This window comes from Neomonachus schauinslandi, chromosome 1, assembly GCF_002201575.2.
Source record: "Neomonachus schauinslandi chromosome 1, ASM220157v2, whole genome shotgun sequence".
Lineage (NCBI taxonomy): Eukaryota > Metazoa > Chordata > Mammalia > Carnivora > Phocidae > Neomonachus > Neomonachus schauinslandi.
In genome coordinates, this window is record NC_058403.1 from 11,275,437 (window position 1) to 11,295,159 (window position 19,723).

Here is a 19,723-nt window from a genome sequence, read left to right on the forward strand (position 1 = left end):
CCTCTATTTTAAAGGACATCCATGTACACAAAACAAATTCTACTGTTGATTTTTATGGTCTTTTTTTTTTTTAATTTGTAACATCTCCAAATCCTGCTTTACCTCCCCTTGTTATTAAATTTTTGAGTTACGTTCTCTAGCAAATATATAGTAAAAGTCATTAACTTATCAACAGAGGGAGTCAAAACTTTTGGTAGCTCTGGAAAGAGTATGCATTGTTTCCTGTATTGATAAGTTAATACTAAATTTTTTAAATCTTGTTTTTACACAGTTTAGTAAAACTGTATCTTATATTTTTTCCCCCCCAGCTTTGTAAATTATATGCTGGGGAGAAAGCATGCCAATGATGTGTGACTAGACATTAAGTTCAACAAGGTGCTCTGATGGAAGGAGGCAGCTGTGGAGGTAAAAACATACCCCTGGTTCAGTTCCTTATTTGGTGCAGGCCATGCAGTGTTGATGTATAAAGAGAAAAGTTAGCTGATGCTTGGATATCAACTGCCTTGTTGCTACACACCTACAGTGACTTTTACTTACTTCCAGGTTCATCCGCCCCTCTTTTCCAGGCAACACTCCTAAAAAAAAGGGCAACTGTGCAGAGTATAACACAAATTCCCAAATAACCCAGGCTTCCAACTCGGTTTCCATTCTCTACTATCTTCATGTTTCTTTAACCCCCGTGTGTATACAGTTCACCAAAAAGCTGCTTAATCTAATGAAACTATTAATAGTAAAACCCATTGGGTCATGTCCAAATCATTTAATTCCAAAAAATAAAGGTTCTTTTAAATCAATTACCAGTTAAAAATGTTTTACTGACAAAGAGTAGTAATGGTAAAACTCTCATTCTTTTTCATCTAAGAATATACTACAACAAACTAAAAAGAATACGGAGAATGTTGGCATTCCAAGGGGTTTTTAGCAAAGAAGAGGGTGTTGGGCTATAGCAAGGCAAGAAAAGCTATATGATCATTGAAAAAGTTTGCTAAACGCAATAAACATTTTGTGGTATTTGACAGTGAAGATAAATGCTAAATTTTCAGCTAAGGACTTTTCCACATTTTTATAAATGTTCCTTCCTTCGTATCAGTAACAAATGTTCTTCTGTAAACATATAAATGGGAGTTTTTCTGAAAGCACAGCTTTCTTATTATTATTTTAAAAACTTCTCTGATGAACACATATCATTTATCGAAATGACTTACATAACATTTAACATGATGTGAGCTATTTAAAACCTGTCAACTGCCTACAAGACTGGAAGTCAAAAAAAAATTTAAGGGAAAGTTTGCAGGAAGCCAATTTAATCATTAAGAGATTCATTTTTGCAAGTTATGTTAACATGATTTTTAGAACTATATAAGCATTATGGATCAGTACTTCATTATACAAATGAAGTCCAAAATTCTGCAATGGAATAGCATTCAGAAGTTTCTACCTAATAGTGTTCAAGACTATTTAATTTTTATGTGCCTTACCACCCACATAAGCTTCAAGTCCAACTTTCTGAAATACTGAGCACTCAAGCTTCAAGATTAAATAGTATTAAACATTTAAAACTATTCAAAAGGTGTATAATTATAATTCTTCCCAATGAGAGCCATTTTCAAATACTACACAAATCACTGTATTTTTAAACACTGTAATATAGTTAAGTCCAAAATGAACTCAAAACTTAAAATATTTTGCTAGATTTTCATTTTTTCTAACACCAATCCCTAGTAAATTGCAATTTACAATTACCTAGTAAAAGTTGTAAATTTTCCATCAGCCTGACCATATACTCACTATACACCTATTAGTGCAACTATCTCCCCCCCCCAAAAAAATGGCAGGCAAACTGAGGATACCATGTCTTATATTAATAAGAGGGTCATTAGAGATAATGCTATCAAAATTGAAATATTATGAGATTAAAAGAGCCGAAGCAACCAAAATCTCATTTTGCCGAAATTCAGTTCATTCCCTGGGAATCACTGCAATTCTTCATAGGTGCCCGTCACGCTATTAATTACCACCCTGTGAAGCAGTAATAAGGACTTGTCTTCTCATGACACTTGGAGACTGAAATTCCAAGTAATTACTTGCCCATGATCACAAAAGCAGTCAGGAGTACAGCGGGATAAAGAAACCTTCCCAATCCTTTAGACCACGCAGCCTCCCAGTTTCAGCACTGCCATGCTGCCAGTACTCCTGAAACAAATTTCCCATCACCCATCCAACCAAACCACATCCCTTCACCAGAAGGCATTTCTTTAGAAAGCCCTTCTTAACCACCTAAGACTCCCCCAACAATGAGGCAGCCGTAGGTGGAGTTCACAGGTCTCACTGCAGGAATCTGAAACCAGGAGCACCTACATCTTCACATCACGAGGCGTCCGTCCTCTCCCTTGAATTTAGGTCTTATTTTATCCTGTTTTGTTCATGAGATCAGTGGTTCTCAAATTGAGCCTGTGGATCACCAGAGGCCACCAGGGCCTAAATGGTGGTCCACAGATAGTATCCTCCGTCCCCACCCCGCCCCCTTCACCACCCCTTCAGCACTGCCCACCCCCCCCCACACACACACATTCCAGCCCTCCTCCCCAGCCTTCCAGTCCCATGGCAAAATCACCACATGCAGTGCTAATACTGGGGCCTCCCAACCAACTTGCTGTAACCGGCAGCTGACAACCACAGGGATCAGGGGCTGGAGGTCACCAGAGGGGTGAGGAATAAGGGCCAAGAGAGCTTACAAGAGGGCACAGGCACTAAGGAAGGGGAAAGAAGGACAGAGGAATAGAGAAATGGAAAAACTGGGATGGTAAGAGGGCTCTTGGGGGCAGTGATCCACCAAAAATAAACCTGTAACAAAGTATCCCATGATGAGAAAAAATTTGAGAACCACTGCTTTGAAATCATTAGATTAGTAGTCCAACAGGAACTGTGGAACATTCTGAACAGCACCTGAGATACACTGTTAGCATTCAAAACAGTTTTAAAAAACCACCCCCAAAAAACCAGCAGCAGCAATACAGAAGTAACTTGAGGATATAAACGGAGCGGCTCTTAAGCCATATTTACACATTTGCCAGTCTCACAAATCAGGTCCATCTTCAGTGTCCATCCTAGAGTATACACACATAGCAAATCTACTCATGAACTTTGGTTAAAGTCACTGGCCTCTTCGTGCATTTTTAATAAAACATTTTCTAAAAAAAAAATCTTAACTTTGTACTTGGCCACTTTCGTATGTGCAGATGTTGTGTACCTTTTTAATCCAGGCTTGGGCACCAGTATTAGCCAACTGTTCTTGTGTTAGAACCTGTACTCCCGTACTTCCGGTGAACTGACCAGGAATGGAGTTCAGCTGAGCCCAGGCATCAATCTGAAGGAAAAAAAGATGCCTCAATTAACTATGTAAAATTATCTAATCAAAATCCCACTGGTTTATTTCACCACGCGAAATGGTTTATTTTGTTCTTGAAAAGGCTAAGTAAGACTTAAAACTTCAACTTTTAAAACAGTATGCTGAATTTATAACATATTTAAAATTGTTTTCTTAAACACTCCAAAGAAGCACTTTGGTAACATTCAGTGCGTCCCATTAATAACAAGATTTGAGATGTATTTCTAACAACTAAAAAGTATAACTATAATACTCATTCTTCAAAATATCACATGGATACATGAACACAGAAAAGAGTTCATACAGCAAAGGATCCCCGCCCTCTGCTTATGTACGTATATAAATGTCATAATCACCTGAGTTTTTAACTACCTTCTTTGTGGTATTAGAAATCCAGAATAAATTCAAGAGACATGTTTAAGGAGTAATAAATACAGGAAATTGTTCAAACACATAAAACAGTTTTTTAAAACTGAGCACTACGTTAATCACCATCATTTACTGTGATGGTTAAAGAATCAGTTGTCGGTCCTCCACAGATTTACTACACACTGGTATTGTCAGGCAGTAGTATTTCCTTATCTGTCTTAAAGTGTATTTACTGTTTCTATACAGATCTACCAAAGGAATGTAGAAGACAAACGGAAAAGCTTCCACTGTTAAAAATATAGACTCTGGACTCGGACTGCCTAATCATTTTTTTTTTTTTTTTTACTTTTAATTCCAGTATAGTTAACATACAGCATCATCTTCATTTCAAGTTGACCAACCAGTTTTCCTCCACTGGAAACTGGGAAATCATAATAGTACCCACATCTCACAGGGCTACTATGGGTGCATAGCTGCTTTTAGACACCAACTTAGGAACTCTGTAAGGGCAGGGAATTTTCCCTATTTTACTTTCCTAAACAGTTCCTGCCACACAGCACACAATAAATACTTACTAAATGAATGATCATGCCCCAAATCACTTTCATTTAAAATAAGCTAATAATGCCAAATTATTTCCTTGGATTTTTAACATTTCAACAGCATGCCACAGACTTAGCTTATCTCACAACTATCTAATTAAATTCTCACTCAGACATTAGAACTGCTACATACCCGTTCCTGAGCTCGATTTAACATGCTCATGGCTTCAAGGTCAAATGCATTCTCACTGAGTCTTTTCTGAGCAAGTGCCCGCTCACTCATTGCTGTTGAGATGTCCACAGGCTAAGAAAGAAAACATAGATAATTATCTCAACTTACGATAGACCCCCTAAATTCTAAAAAGTGCTCTTATCTTTAGCTGCTGCATGTCAAAAATAAAATAGTCTTACAAATTAATAATCTTGAAAAGTACAGAGAAGATGCCAAAAAGTAAAGGAACCTTGGAAAGTAGACGAAGATTTAAGGTAAGTTACAAAGTATCAGAGGCAGTTGAACGCAACCCAAAATGCGATTTCATATTTTCTACTTTATCAAATTACAATCATAGAAAACTGCAAAGAACTTAAAACTCTCTTTCACTAACAAGTCATTTACAAAAAACTGAGAAATTTTGAACTATTTTTGAACTGTTATATGCATTAGCAGTTTTCATTTTACCTTACTTATTAGCATAACATTCAGAAGTAATAAGCAAGGTTCTTGAATAAACAAGCAGAAAACCACTATCCTATCAGTGGCCTCTCCTTCACTCATCCACACATCTTTCCACCTTCTTGCAGATGCTCAGGGATAATTTGGTCTTAAGAACTCCACTTCTTCAAAAAATATTAAATAAATGATTTTTTGTTTTCAGTTTATATGTATCAATGACCCAAATTAAGATAGTTCTGTGGGGGTACAGAACAACATGAACAAAAATACTTAAAATGAGGTATGTCTGAATAGACTTAGGTCTTCCTTTTCAAAGCTCATACCCTACCTGTAAAAACTTTGTGTTAAGCAGAGGTGACTTTATGGTTTAACTTTTTGAAATGCTTCATAATGTCCCAGGAAAATTCTTAAAGGTAATCTTTAGAACAAATTCCCAATATCAGTTTTGTGGAAGGCTCAACCATAAAAGGAAAATCAAGTATTTGATGTTCTTTTGTCTAATGTTAAGAGCTCATGTTGACTTATATCAACTTACCAATTCTTAATACTTTTCTTCTGACACAACTTAACCCATTAGTATTTCCCAGTGATTGCACCCAAGAAAATTCATTTTCGGAAAATGTTTATTTGACATGGGAAGGTTTTCCTATATTTATTTACAAAGAATGATTAATGGGTACTGCTTGGATATGACAAACATAAGAAAGTCAGGAAGATAAGTTAACAGCTAAGGATTTTTCTTAAAAAGCTAAGTAAAGGCTATCTGTAATTTAACTGTGTACTGCATATGAAATACTTCTTCTACAATAAAGACCTATATAGTAGAGAAGGGTATGTGACCACTTGAGAGTAATTCTATCTCATGCATAAGAATTACTGATCTTCCTTTTCCTACCTTCAGAACCCCTTATTCTTCTATCATTCTTAGTTATCTTGCTGAATCATCTCATAATATTCTTCTAGCAAAATTAAATTTTTTCTTCCACACAGATTCTTATGTATTACCTTCTCAAAACGAAAGCAAAATGAATGGAACTCATTCTGTAATTGTACGGTTTATAGATCTCATGAAAGATCTTAATTTCTTAGTTAATACAGTAAATTATCCATACTAATTAGAATATATCTGGGGCCTATAAAAAATAAGAAAAGTCACAATTAAACACTAAAAACTTTAGTGTCTTCACTTTTTACTTCTATTATAATTCTGATCAACTGCTAGCACTTTAAATGGGAACCCAGATATTTTAGGCTGAAATTTACATTCCTTTGGCCTTAGATGTTACCTAAAACTGTTAGGTGGGATTATCTATGTATCTGAAGGTCCACCAAAAACATCTCAAATACTGTTCATTAACCTTGCCCAAACTACTTTGGGTAGCAGTCTATAAGTCTTTGAGGATGTTTAGGTATAAAATGGGTTTTTATTCCAGAAAGTCTAAGCTTATAGGAGATAATGAGGAAAATCTATCTACCCACCACCCCAGGCCCTAATTCCCAATTTCCCAACTATGAATTTAGCCATGAAAATGTAGTTAAGATGGCTCTGAAAGCTCCCAACTTTTCCAGAATAAAATTCTTCCCAACTGGAAAGCAAATCAATACACCTATCTTTGAATCCCTCCTTCTGAAAACATTTCTTCATACTTTTTTAAGTCTTTACTGACTAAGCAGATAACCTAAAGCTCTCGTCATTTATCCCCAGGATGAAACTTCATTCCAATCTCAGTAATACTTTGTTAAATTCACATCTCACGCTGAAAGAAATTTTAATATAACAACCTTGATGTTTAATATAAATTTACTTTAGATAAAATTACAACTATTTTTTTCCTGAAGTAACACAATTTCATTTTTTCAACAGGCTTACCAAGTGAGCTGCAAGTTCATGTCAAAACCTTATTACCAGACAGTAATTAATTTTATATTCGTATTTTTAAATGTGAAGAAATATACTCAAAATAAAATGAACCAGGATTATCTTAACCTCTTAAGGATCCTCAAGAGTTTGAATCAAAAAGCATGTTTCCAGGTTTTCAAGGTAATTCAAGATATGCAATAATGCACAAAAAGCCAAATATAATCCCCAAAGCCTTAATACTCAAGGACTAGACCAAATGTTACATATCAGTATTAAAATTCTCATAAAATACCAGAACTATTCTTTAGAACACTGGCCAGTATTATTCTCTACAATGACAGCTAAAGGGCACTTGAAATGTGGCTAGGGCAATTAAGGAACTGATTTTTCAGTGGCCAGTGACTACGACATTGGATTATATGGTGTGCGTGTTATGTGTATATGTATACAGTGGATTATACTACACAGTGAACTTTAGAACCTTAACCATCTTTTAACGTTCCTCAGAAATAGGAATATGGGAAAGGTACCGAAGTCATGCTTTTTAGAAAGCCCTTCTAAAAACGAGGGGGGGGAAATCTTAAATCTCATAGACTACTACTGTCAAGTTGTCATCAACAAGCCTTGTTTCCCGATAGACTACAGATTTTCTAAGTCCAATTATGATACTATAGTAATATTTTAAGTATTATAACGGGGGAAATGTTTAATTCCTTTAGGCTAGGACTTATTCTAAGAAGTAAAATCTACATAAAAGAGTATTCTGAATTATAATTCCAGTTCTCATACTAATAAAAACCTATCCAAGTTATTTCATCTCTCTACTACAGCAACACAGATCACTTCTTCCGTAATCTGAAAGTGTCAGGAATAATGAAATCCATAATGTAACATGCATTTCATAACCCAAGTTATAACTGTGTACCTTCTGTATCTTCCTCATTTAAAAAACCCTAAGTCAAAAAAAAAAAAAATCCTGTATCATTTACTTCCCCCTTTTGTCAACCCAACTATTTACATAAATATAACAATTACCTTAGGTATTTCTTAGAAAGTCAATGAAAGGATAGAAAAAGGCTAAAAAGAATTATTAGGAAGGGGTCAGTTAGATAAGGAAAATAAGCCCTATAATATGAAAATTATTTTCTACAAAGATAATTGCAGGTATCTTAAAAGACAGTATAAAAGGAAACTTTTAATTGTAAGAACATGGAACTAAGAAAATGCACCTGACCTGTATGTAAAATAGGATTTTAAAATACTTAGCAAAAATTAACAAGTTACAAAGAGGTTCATATAGAAAAGAAGAGCACAAGTACAAAAACAAAAACCACAAAAACAGAATATCTCAGTTGTCATGTGTTGGTTTTTAAACCATGAATTATGAATCTTTTTATTACATCATATAGACTTCTCTAGTATAACTCTTATACATTTAATCTAAATAAACTACAATAACAAAACAAATAGATAACCTACTAAGTGGTTCAAAGAAATTCAGTGTTAATCACCGAGGAAAATTTAAGGGAAGAATGAATAACAAGGCTGTATTTAACCATTCTACACTGTCAGGACCCGTGTGATTAATTTTCAATTAAAATTTACATCTTACCCCAAGCACTGAGCTTTCCTAACTATAAATTTAAAACTTCTACACTTAAGAGAACTGTAGCTCCACTGGAATGTGGAAATATCTTTCAATAAAACAAACCAGGCATACTGCCTACCTCTGGACCTCTAAACATTTATGATTAATAGTAAACCCAAGGAAATTTTATGTCAAAGATTACATTTAAATCTTCTACCCAATAAGCCTCTAACTTGATTACCAAGAATGAGTGCCCCCAAGGACAATTTTTTAAATATTAGTTTTCCAACATTTTTGATTTCACTGTTTATGAATCAGATTCACACAAATATGGTCAAAGTTCTGTAGTCACTCCTTACTGAGGATGCTGCTGGCTGGCTTCTGGGTAGGAAGACGATGCTATGGCAGTAAGGCACAGTCTGATGAGCTGATATTCCGTAAGATACGGATTTATGTTGATCCATCCACATCTATCCACTCATGCTTATGTCAAAGAGCACTCATGTGCAAGACAATTAGTGGGGTTAAGGATTACAGCAAAGCTGAGATCAAATCTGTGATCTTTGCTTAAATGTTTTATGCTTAAAACTAAAAAACCACAAACTCCATTTATATTTATTAAAATGAAGATGATTGATAAGTTAAAAAAAAATACTTAACAGTGACCATTTGAAAGAACTTTCCTTTTACTCTATAAAAGCCTTTATTTCAACTCCTCACAGGGAATCAAAAGGGTCAATGCTCCCATAAAATGTCACCAATAGTATTCCACAAACATTGGTATACAGAACATAATCTTACAAATGTATTTGCAAGATAGAGCTAAATAACTAGAACTAAACATTTTATACTGTGACCATTTCTTCGAGGTGTTTACTACTATTGTTGGGTAAAAGTACAGAGACCTAAAAAGCAAAACAAAACCCTACCCTTTTTCCTCTTCTAAAATTTTGGGATTTGTTTCTGCTTAAAGTTAACCTACATATTTTTTCAGTCTGATCTACGAAACTAGCTCAAAGCGTTCTGATATCAAATACTTGTATATACCCTCCCATAGGAGAAATCCGCTTTTCTTTAGCCCTCTGAACTCTTTTTCCTGCTTTCATGAAAGACTGCTTAATATAAAATTCGAATACCCAACTTTTCCCCCTGGGATTTCTTTGGAATAATTCCCCCCAACTTTTAAAATCTGACAACCACTTTTGATGACAGACAAGGCTAAGGCACCACACTGTCAGTGTTAAGACTGAAAATGGCAGAGTACTAAACTTCAAATATATAAATAAATATATATACATAAAGTCTCAATCAAAAAGAAACATTCATCAGGATTCACTAAGCACTTTCCCCATGTTCAACTAAGGTTAAAATAGTTATGAGCACTTATTTTCTCAGGATAATCCCTTGGAATTTTTCAATATTCTCGGCTGGAAATGTTTTCTCACATAAATAATCTCCATATGTCTTTCCCTACTCTGTTAAATGCTTAATCTGCAAATTACTAAAAGCGTATGTATCAGAATTTCTAAGTAAGTCTGTTTGGCCCTCTTACCATGATCTATATTCAGCTACTTCAAGATTTAAGTCAATTGCAAATGTCAGTTAACCCTTCCCTCTTGAGATGTGCAGGTAGCCTGATTTGGGGATTAGCAACTGAGCTACTCAACTGGTTTTATTAAAATAATGTCCAAACCAACTATCCCTTCCTCACTGGTGATAGTATAACTTGCTTCAATTGCTGAATCCCATGTAAATATAAATCATCACTGGGGACTGTAAGTTGCACTAGCTAATTATCATGTCCGGCTTCATCATACAGAACTTGCTCTCTTAAAATGCCACAGGTCAAAAAAAACTGTGAAAATGTCACCTGTGAATAGCTCAGGGGAAAAAATATACTATCAAAAGATTTCTGATTTGGGTTCTGTTCACTTTCTGATTTTATGAACAACAGGATTTGTTTATTGTAATAATGGAGGTGTTTAGTTTAAGATGATATGGCCAATGAAGGGAATCTGAGCTGGAGAGAACAGGTCTCTCTGACCCATGTATCCCAGAACTGCAAGAAAAGAAGTGGGGAAGAAGTCCCACATTGTAAGGGCCTCATATTATCTAGTCCAGTCCTTGGACAAATGTCTGAGCTTTGGAACCAAGGGCAAGAGGTGATAACTAGTCTATAGTATCAGTCAAAACTCCCACCCCCACCCCTAATAATTCTCCACCCTCCCAGATCCCCCAAGCGTGATTTTGCACAACAAGTTAAATAAAAGTAAACTGTTTATTAAAAGATACAGCAAAGGTACAGATACAGAGATACATACAAAGATACAGATATATATATATATATTTACATATATATACAGTCTTGCTGTTTTCATGTGCACTATACTTAGCAGCACATTATTTAATCAGGCAGCATTTTAATGGGGTTGTTTTGACACTTGGCATTATTACTGCGTCATTTTGACAAGATACAACTATAGCCTCATGGAAATTTCAAGGTGTCAATTCCACTTCTCCAACTTTTAATAGTAGCAAAGAGGGGAAGGAGAAGGGAAATGGAAGTACCAAGGCTGAGCATTAGGTTAAACACAAGAATTCCAAAGGGCCAAGGTAGCACAGGGAAGGGAAAATGATTAAAATTAAAGGCTATCTGACAAACCACCCAGAGAAACCATTATTTAAGGGCAATGGGCTATGTATCCAAGATGCTCACACATTAGCCTACAATGACCTTTTCCAATCCAGTTCTTGTGTTGAACCTGAGGATCTGCCTCTCTCTGCTCAATCCCTCCACCCAGTAAATTTGCTACCACCAAAATCTAGAGCTATAGAGCCTTGAAGCAAAACGGGAAGCTAAATAGTTGTACCTTGGGCTACCTTCCCATAAGTGCAAGGAGGGCCCAATGTTGGGTAGGGATGTGATAACACTGTTCTCTGCAATTCGATGCTTTTCACTTTGTGGCTTGGTTCCACAAAGTGAATTGCATCGAGTTACTGTCAAATGAGAAGCTGCGGGTTGTTTCATCTGTCGTCTAACCCGGCCCTGCCGTTTAACCCGGCCCTAAGAAGAGTGAAACAGAATCCAAATCAGATATAAAGTAACAATAAAATGGGAGATTCAGGTATTAAAAAACAAAAAACAAAAAACACAATATTCCTCTTACTTACCTCAGAGGGCAAATTGCTGCTGAAAACATTATCATCATCTTTGTTTTCTTCACCATTTTTCTCTACAGGAACCCATTCTCCATAAACACTATCTGCTTCTTTTTTTCGATGTTGAGATCCAGATGACACAGGAAACTCTTTTGTTAACGTTACCTGGCTTTTTGGTGGAGTTGGCTTTGCTGCAGCAATCTAAAAAATAATGTATTTCCTTAATTAAAACTCCAAAGACTTTCAACATAATCTGAAAATAGTTTTGTTCATTATTTCTCATGGTAATCCAAAAATTAAAACATTAAATTCCATTTGAGTTTTATTTAAATAGTCCCTATGCTGTTTCATCAAACCATAAACACTAATACTCACATTCAGATTGAAAAAAATGGGTTTGGGTTCACTGAGTTTAAAGGGATGATGATAAAAAGGAGGTTCTTCTTCCTCTTCGTCCGAAACATGAGGCTTATTCACTATTACATCATCATCTTCTTTACTTTGTGCGATCTGTTTGCATTTCTTAAAAAATAAAAACAAAAAATAAATCTTACACTTTATATGGAATAACATGCGATTTTTTAATAAAAATCGAAACCACATAAAATCAACTTTCGGAAATAAAACAAGATTAACAATAGGTTGTAGGTAAGTAACTTAGCGTACTAGCTATTATTTAAACACACTCTAGCTGGTCAGTCAGTCAACAACATTTATTGAGCACCTACTATGTGCAGAGCACTGTACTGGGCACTGTCCAGGGAATACAAAAAAAAAAAAAAAAAAAAAGAAAAAGTAGAAGACGTGGTCCCTGCTCCCAAAGAGCTTACAATCTAGGTCAAGAAACAGAATTACATACACATGAAATAACTGAGGAACGCTTTTACAGAGCAACACAATTAACAAGTGCAAACTGATATAATACAAACTGAGTACATAAGTGCTGAAAGAACAAAAGCTTAAGAGAAAACAGAATCAGGCAGAATTTGATAATCAAGGGCTATTCCTTGAGTTCTAAGCCAGATTTTCATAGTTAAGAACAAGGATTGGCAGGAAAAGAAAAATAGAGTCATCCTAGTTAGATGGTGGTAAAAAGGTGAGAAACTTATTGGAAGAACAAGAGGGCTGAAAATGAGGCTTAAAAACATATAGGGAAACACTAAGTGTTCACGAGGCTTTAGAAGGAGCTTAGATTTGATAAGCAAGTAATAGAAGCTTTCACTAAGTCCTTAAATTAAAAAAGCTGTAATTCATATTGCAATAAATCTAAGTGAGAAAACAGATTAAGAAACTATATGAACCCCCAAATGCATGGCAAAATAAAAAATTTTAAACTTCTGCAACTGGGTTAGATGGTAATTGTCTCTCCATAAATGTTTTGTAGGTTGAGTCTCTAAAGGAACAAAACTCAAGAATGAAAAATAAGGCATGATGGAGAGAGTGTTAACTGATGAGGTCTGACACATAAAGCAAAGTCCATTCCTTCCTAAGAAGCTAAGGAATAGACTCCATTACCTGGCTTTATAAAAAGGTCAGAATAAATTTGGGTGGACTTGTCTATACAAGCAGAATTTGTCACATCCGTCATCAATTGAAAATGTTACAATAGGATAAAAAGCTCAATTGGCCAAAAAAACACAGAGTATATACCAAGCTTGTAACCAAGGGGAACAGAATATATTGACAGCGGCAGGCTGGCATAAGGCTAGCCAATAACAAGTTTCAATATATGAAACAGTGTGATATTTCTGGATCCTAGCAGCAATATTTCAGCATCCTCCCAAAAAAAAAACAATAATAAAAATAATATTAACAAAACAAAGCCAAAAAAGCCTCAATTGAAAAGATCAAATTCTTAAAAACAAAAATAAGTGTGTTTAAAATATATGTTACTGCCAAAACCCGAACCGCAGGAAGAACTGATAATGGCCGGCCATTATCACCAATGGCTGGTACCAAACAGCCAAAACCCGAAATGTTGATGCGTAAGAAGTTCCTTTCAGGCAATGGCCAGCTATTCTCATTAATTTCCAAGCTCCGGTGGCAAAAGATCATTTCTGAAGATTGTCTGTGTCTTTACGTATATGCAGTACACTCGTGGCGATCAGTGAACACGTCGTGAATGGAAACGAAACTGTAGGCGAGCTTCTGCGTGTTGCTCACTCAACACCTCCTCCATTCAAACGAACCGTCCCACTCCTCAGTCAGTTTGGCTTCTAAAACTGGAAAGCAAAAGTAATGGGAAGTAACTTTTAGCTAGCGGAGCTTAGCCATCCCGGATAATGGCCTGCTAAACAGAGCTTCTGCCGCTGCCACATCTGTATTTCGGGTTTTGGCCACTCGGTGCCAGCCATTATCAGTTCAGCCCACAATTCGGGTTTTGGCACGCTCCAGAGTCAACATCACTGAAATAATCCATTTAAGAATGTAAACAAATTCTGTCTAGCTTACCTCAGTTAGTTCTTCTATAGTAGCTCCTCCTGACTTTTTAGCAACTTTCTCTTCTATTGTAGGTGGAGGTGCAGGCTTTAGGTTTGGCGGTAAAGGAACACCAGCCTTAGCACACATGGCAGCTGCATTAGCTTTGGCTATTTCAAGTAATTGAGCCTTATCTGGAAGAGGAAAAATATAAGCAATTTTCCTATAGGCTTAACACTTTGTATTATCTAAAATCTTATACGGTAACAAAATTAAAGGCATCAGGTTTCTGCCCTAACATGTAACTGTGATCAAATCATTCCTTGGCTGAGTTTTTAAGTAAATGACCCGAGTAAGTTGACATTTAGTTTCCCATTCAAATACTATACAAAATAGCGTACAACACTCTACCACACACTCTGACACACATACACACACACATGGCAGAGCCCTCTTTATTTTCCAAAATTATGATGCCCGTAAAATTACTTTCCTTTTAATCTGTCATTTTAAATCACTCTTTAAGCCCAAGTTCAAGTGCCAACTCTTCTAATAGGCCTTAAGTCAGAATTTAACACTTCTCCAATGTGCTCCCCAAAGTGCCTTACCTACACCAGTACTTACAGTAATCATCACATTCTACTTTTTTTGCCAGGTTACTATTAATAAGAGAGACATATATGCATTTTATCCATGTCTCTTCTACCAACTTGTAATCACTTCAAAGATGTAATTCTATGAATAAAAACAGAACTCAACTTTTGTTGAACTGAACGCATTTTCCTTTATTGTTCTATTAAGGGCCTACTTTAGACAACCCTGACCTAGAAATGTCCACTCTACTAAGATAATGATAAATCATCCAGCAGGTAGTCATGCACTATCCATCAAGTTTTAATCATCCCTGCAGTTCTTAAATCAAGAGGAACTAGAGCATTTTACTTTTAAAGGCAGATTATTAAAATACTAAAATCACTTTAATGAATTTAACTTTTGCTAGTATCAGCCACCCAGCTAAAAAATAACTCCCCACATGCAAAATTCCCTACTTCCATTCTTTATCCATTATACCAATGAGAATTACCTTCACACAGATTTAACAGCCCTGTGTTGCCATTTTCAAATATGTAACTTATTTTTATTTTTATTTTTTTTTTAATTTTTATTTATTTATTCATGAAAGTCAGAGAGAGAGAGAGAGGCAGAGGCAGAGGGAGAGAAGCAGGCTCCCCGCCTAGCAGGGAGCCCGATGTGGCACTCGATTCCAGGACCCTGGGATCATGACCTGAGCCGAAGGCAGACGCTTAACCATCTGAGCCACCCAGGCGCCCCTGTAACTTATTTTTAAAAAAGACTAATTTTAGGCTTATACGCAAGATTCTGTATTGGAATACATACAACAAAACAATCAAGCATATACCAGCCTTGTCGTTAACTAGACTTGTACTTTCCATCTTTAGTTATGGAAGACAGTTGAAGCAAACTAAAACTTTCAAGTATGAAAAGATCTTGGTTCTAATACACTCCAAAACAGGTCTTTTTAACTCTAATTATAAATGTACTTATCACTACACAATTTTCAAACACAAGCAAATCTAATTACCGCTGACCCTTGAACAACATGAAGGGTTAAAGGCGCTGGCTGATCCCTATGTAACTTGAAAACTGCATATAACTTTTGATTACCCAAAAACTTTACTACTAAGAGTCTACTGATAACTACTGATAACATAAACAGCGGATTAACACCTATTTCGTATATGTATTTACATGCTTTGTGCTAAAGAAAAAATTTTAAACCATAAAGAAAACCATAAAGAAAATTTTAAACCATTTATACTACTACTATGTTATTTATCAAAAAAATCCACACATAAGTAGACCCATCCAGTTCAAACCCATGTTGCCCAGGAGTCAACTACAGAAACTTACAGACAGAAATACTTATCCTAAACCAAAAACCCAAAGTATTCCACTTGACCTAAAGATCAGAAAAAAATTACTTAAGTCATTCTCTATTACAATGCCATTAAATTTTAAAAAGACTTACTTAAATCTGTCAGACGTTTAGGTGATCTGCCTCTTTCAGAAGACCTGGATCGTTTACGACGGATGGGAGATCTGCTAAACCTTCTTCTCAAGGGTGTTCGTGATCTCCTTAATCTTACTGGTGAGATGCTAAAGCTTCGTCTCCTTACCACAGACCTTGATCTTCTCCGGCGGCTAGGGGTGCGGCTCCGGCGGCTAGGGGTACGGCTCCGGCGGCTTGGGGTGCGGCTGCGGCGGCTTGGGGTACGGCTGCGGCGGCTTGGGGTGCGGCTGCGGCGGCTTGGGGTGCGGCTGCGGCGGCTTGGGGAAATACTAAAGCTCCTCCTCCCCACAGATCTAGATCTTCTTCGACGACTTGGAGTGTGACTCCGACTCCGACGACTTGGGGTGCGACTGCGAGCTCTAACTGTTTTCCGGTTATCCCTGGAACTTGATCTTTTTCTTTTTCTTTCCCTGGACTTCGACCTGTGCTTTGGAGATCTTTTACGCTTCTCTTTTGATACAGATCGCCTTCCTCTGGACTTTGACCTTGACCTGCTGCTCCTCCTCCTGCGCCTTGAACGGGACCTTGAACGTGTTTGAGAGCGATGAGACTTGGACTTAGATGATCTCTTCCTTGCCCTAGAACGAGATTCACTGGTACGCTTGCGTGATTTGTGTTCAGAAGACTTGGAACGCTTACTTCGAGATCTTAACGAAGAGTCTCTTTTCTTCTCTTTCTCACCTTTGTCTCGGTTTTTGTTTTTCTTGCTTTTCTCATGTGTATCCTTAACTTTTACAAAAATTTCATAATCATCTTTTTCCTCTGAAGATGACTCTGAAGCTCTTTCTGGTATACTGATTACAACTGGACTGGCAGCAGATTTGTCACGTTCAACCTCACTTGCAAGTAAAGGTCCTTCAATACCAGCTCTAAGGCTTGTAAGGCGTTCCATGTCCTTAGGAAGTAACGGTCTCACTAAATCTGCTTCATTAATATCATCAATATTGGCAGAAAATCCTGAGTCAGACAGTATCTCTTTAGTAGGGAGAGGTACTTCTTTATCTTCTCCACTACTTTCTTTAGGACTGAGAGCAACTGCTAATGTCTGGTCACAGTCTTTTATAGATAATGGTCCTTCTGCATCCTTACTAATAAAATTATTAGATGGTAAATCAAGATGAATGTCTTTAGCAGGCAAAGGTCCCTCTATGTCAGCTTCACTACCACCACTAGGGCTAGTGGAAATTATCATGTCATGTTCAGTATCTTGAGTAGTTAACGATACTTCAACATCATAATTACTAACTGAACCGAGAGCAGATGCTGTGGCAAATTCAATACCTTTACTAGTTCCCATTGCATCAGGTTCAAGAGCAGGGGGACCAGCAGAAGATAGAGTTCCTCCATCAGCTTCACTAACACTAGAACAGGTATCCAATACTGTGCATTGTTTAGTCTCACTGATGGACAAAATATTCCCTTCACCAATTTCACCAACAGCACCAGTGCTGGCAGCAGACACTAATGTATTATGTTCCACCTCTTTAGCAACTAAATGATTATTTATATTAAGGTCTATATTTGTACCATGTTCACTTTCGTACGGGTCGTTCTTCAGGTGTCCTTCAGCATGTGGCTCTTCATCTGAATTCATGGGAATCTCCTGTATGCCAATCTCTGGAGCAAGATTTTGATCACCAGAGAGTAAATTCACTCCTTTTATAACACTAGACTCCAGTATCATTGGTGTAGACTCTAAAACCATCTTAGTTGGTATTACTTGGGTCTGCTCTGAGACAGTAACAGCAGGCTCTGAAATTATCACAGTGGATTCTTGGACAGAAACAGATGGTTCTGAAACAACTGCATTAGGCTGAGGGACTGACACTGCTGGTTCCAGGCCAGGCACAGTGGGCTCCAGGGTAGAAACAACTGGCACAGGAGTGGTAACATGCTCTGGCTCGGCCAAGGCCAGGGTCTCAGGGACAGCCTCAGCAGGTGGGTCTGGAACAGCCACAGCTGTTGGGTCTGCAATAGCCACGGCTGGGGTCTCCAGGACTGCCACAGCTGGGGGCTCTGGAACAGTCCCAGTTGGTGGCTCTGGGACAGCCACAGCTGGAAGCTCTGAAACAGCCATGGCTGGAAGCTCTAGAGTGCTCTGTGATGGCTCTGGATTAGTTGCAGCTGGCTCTAAGAGAGACAGAGACACCTCTGGGGCAACATGTCCTGAAGCTTTCATGGAATCAAAGGCCTCTGCCGTCTCAGACGTAACTGAAGACTCTGATGTTAATACAGTTGGTTCAGCTGACATTATGGGAGTTTCAGATACCATGTAAGTCACTGCTCTCTCTCGAAAAACTCGATGTTCTTCTGCTACTACAGCAGACTCTACAGGTGTTGTTGTAACTGAAGACTCTGGCTCTAATGGTGGTTCTGGAACAGTCACAGCAGCCTCTGATGCTAACACCGAAGGATCTGATGCTGACACCGAATAATTAGCAGGCAATGCCGAAGGCTCTGAAATCTCATTTTGACTCACAGAAGGTTCAGAGAGCGACACAGACTCTTCAGGAGGTAATGCTGGCACCTCAGTAGGCCAAGTGTTTTCAGCTGTTAATGCTGACTGCTCAGTAGGTAATGCTGGACCCTCTGGTGGTTCCTCAGGAGGCAATGGTGGTGTCATTGGCGGCTCCTCAGGTGGCAATGGTGGCATTGTTGGAGGCTCTTCAGGAGGCAAAGGTGGCACCATATATGCCTCCGTATATGTATCAGTATAAGAATCGGTGTAAGAATCAGCTGCCATAGACATCATTGAACGATCAGCAGTGTAAGATGACATCATAGATCGGTCAGCTGCAGAGTACGATGACATCATAGACCGGTCAGCAGCAGAGTAGGACGACATCATAGACCGGTCGGCACCCATGGACATCATAGATCGGTCAGCCATTGGGGACATCATGGAGCGCTCGTAAGCTGACATCATAGAGCGTTCATAAGCTGACATCATAGAGCGCTCAGCCATAGGGGACATCATAGAGCGCTCATAGGCTGACATCATAGAGCGCTCATAGGCTGACATCATAGAGCGCTCAGCCATAGGGGACATCATAGACCGCTCATAGGACATCATAGAGCGTTCATAAGATGACATCATGGAACGTTCTGCAGCATAGGACATCATCATAGAACGTCTAGATGCTAACATCAGGGGTCTTGGTGCTAACCTATATGGCCTGGGGGCTATTCTGTAAGACCTGGGTGCTATCCTATAGGGTCTAGGTGACATCCTATAGGGATCAGGAGTTAGTCTGTAGGGATCATGGCCTAATCTATAAGGGTCTTGCCCTAACCTGTAGGCATCATGACCTAACCTATAAGGGTCATGACCTAACCTATAGGGATCCTGAGCTAACCTGTAAGGATCCTGAGCTAACCTGTAGGGATCAGGAGATTTTGAACCCAACATAGCAGAATCTTGGGTACTAGATGCTAACATCTGGGCATCCATGGTACCAGATGCCAACATCTGAGCATCCATGGTGCCGGAGGCTAACATCTGAGAGTCCATGGTGCCTGATGCTAACATCTGAGAATCCATAGAGCTAGTAGCTAACATCTGGGAATCCATGGTGCTGGTTGCTAACATCTGGGAATCCATGGTGCTGGTTGCTAACATCTGGGAGTCCATGG

General features: G+C 37.9%; 1 protein-coding gene across 1 annotated transcript in view; it reads right to left on the minus strand.

Annotated features, from left to right (window-relative positions):
• SON (SON DNA and RNA binding protein) overlaps window positions 1-19,723 on the minus strand; it is a 32,576-nt gene that overhangs the window by 5,339 nt on the left and 7,514 nt on the right. Inside the window, 6 exon segments of the mRNA XM_021678076.2 lie at window positions 3,251-3,367; window positions 4,493-4,603; window positions 11,593-11,781; window positions 11,956-12,102; window positions 14,032-14,192; window positions 16,049-19,723. The exon segment at window positions 16,049-19,723 is cut by the window's right edge and continues 12 nt beyond it. Coding sequence (XP_021533751.2) covers window positions 3,251-3,367; window positions 4,493-4,603; window positions 11,593-11,781; window positions 11,956-12,102; window positions 14,032-14,192; window positions 16,049-19,723 — 4,400 coding nt within the window.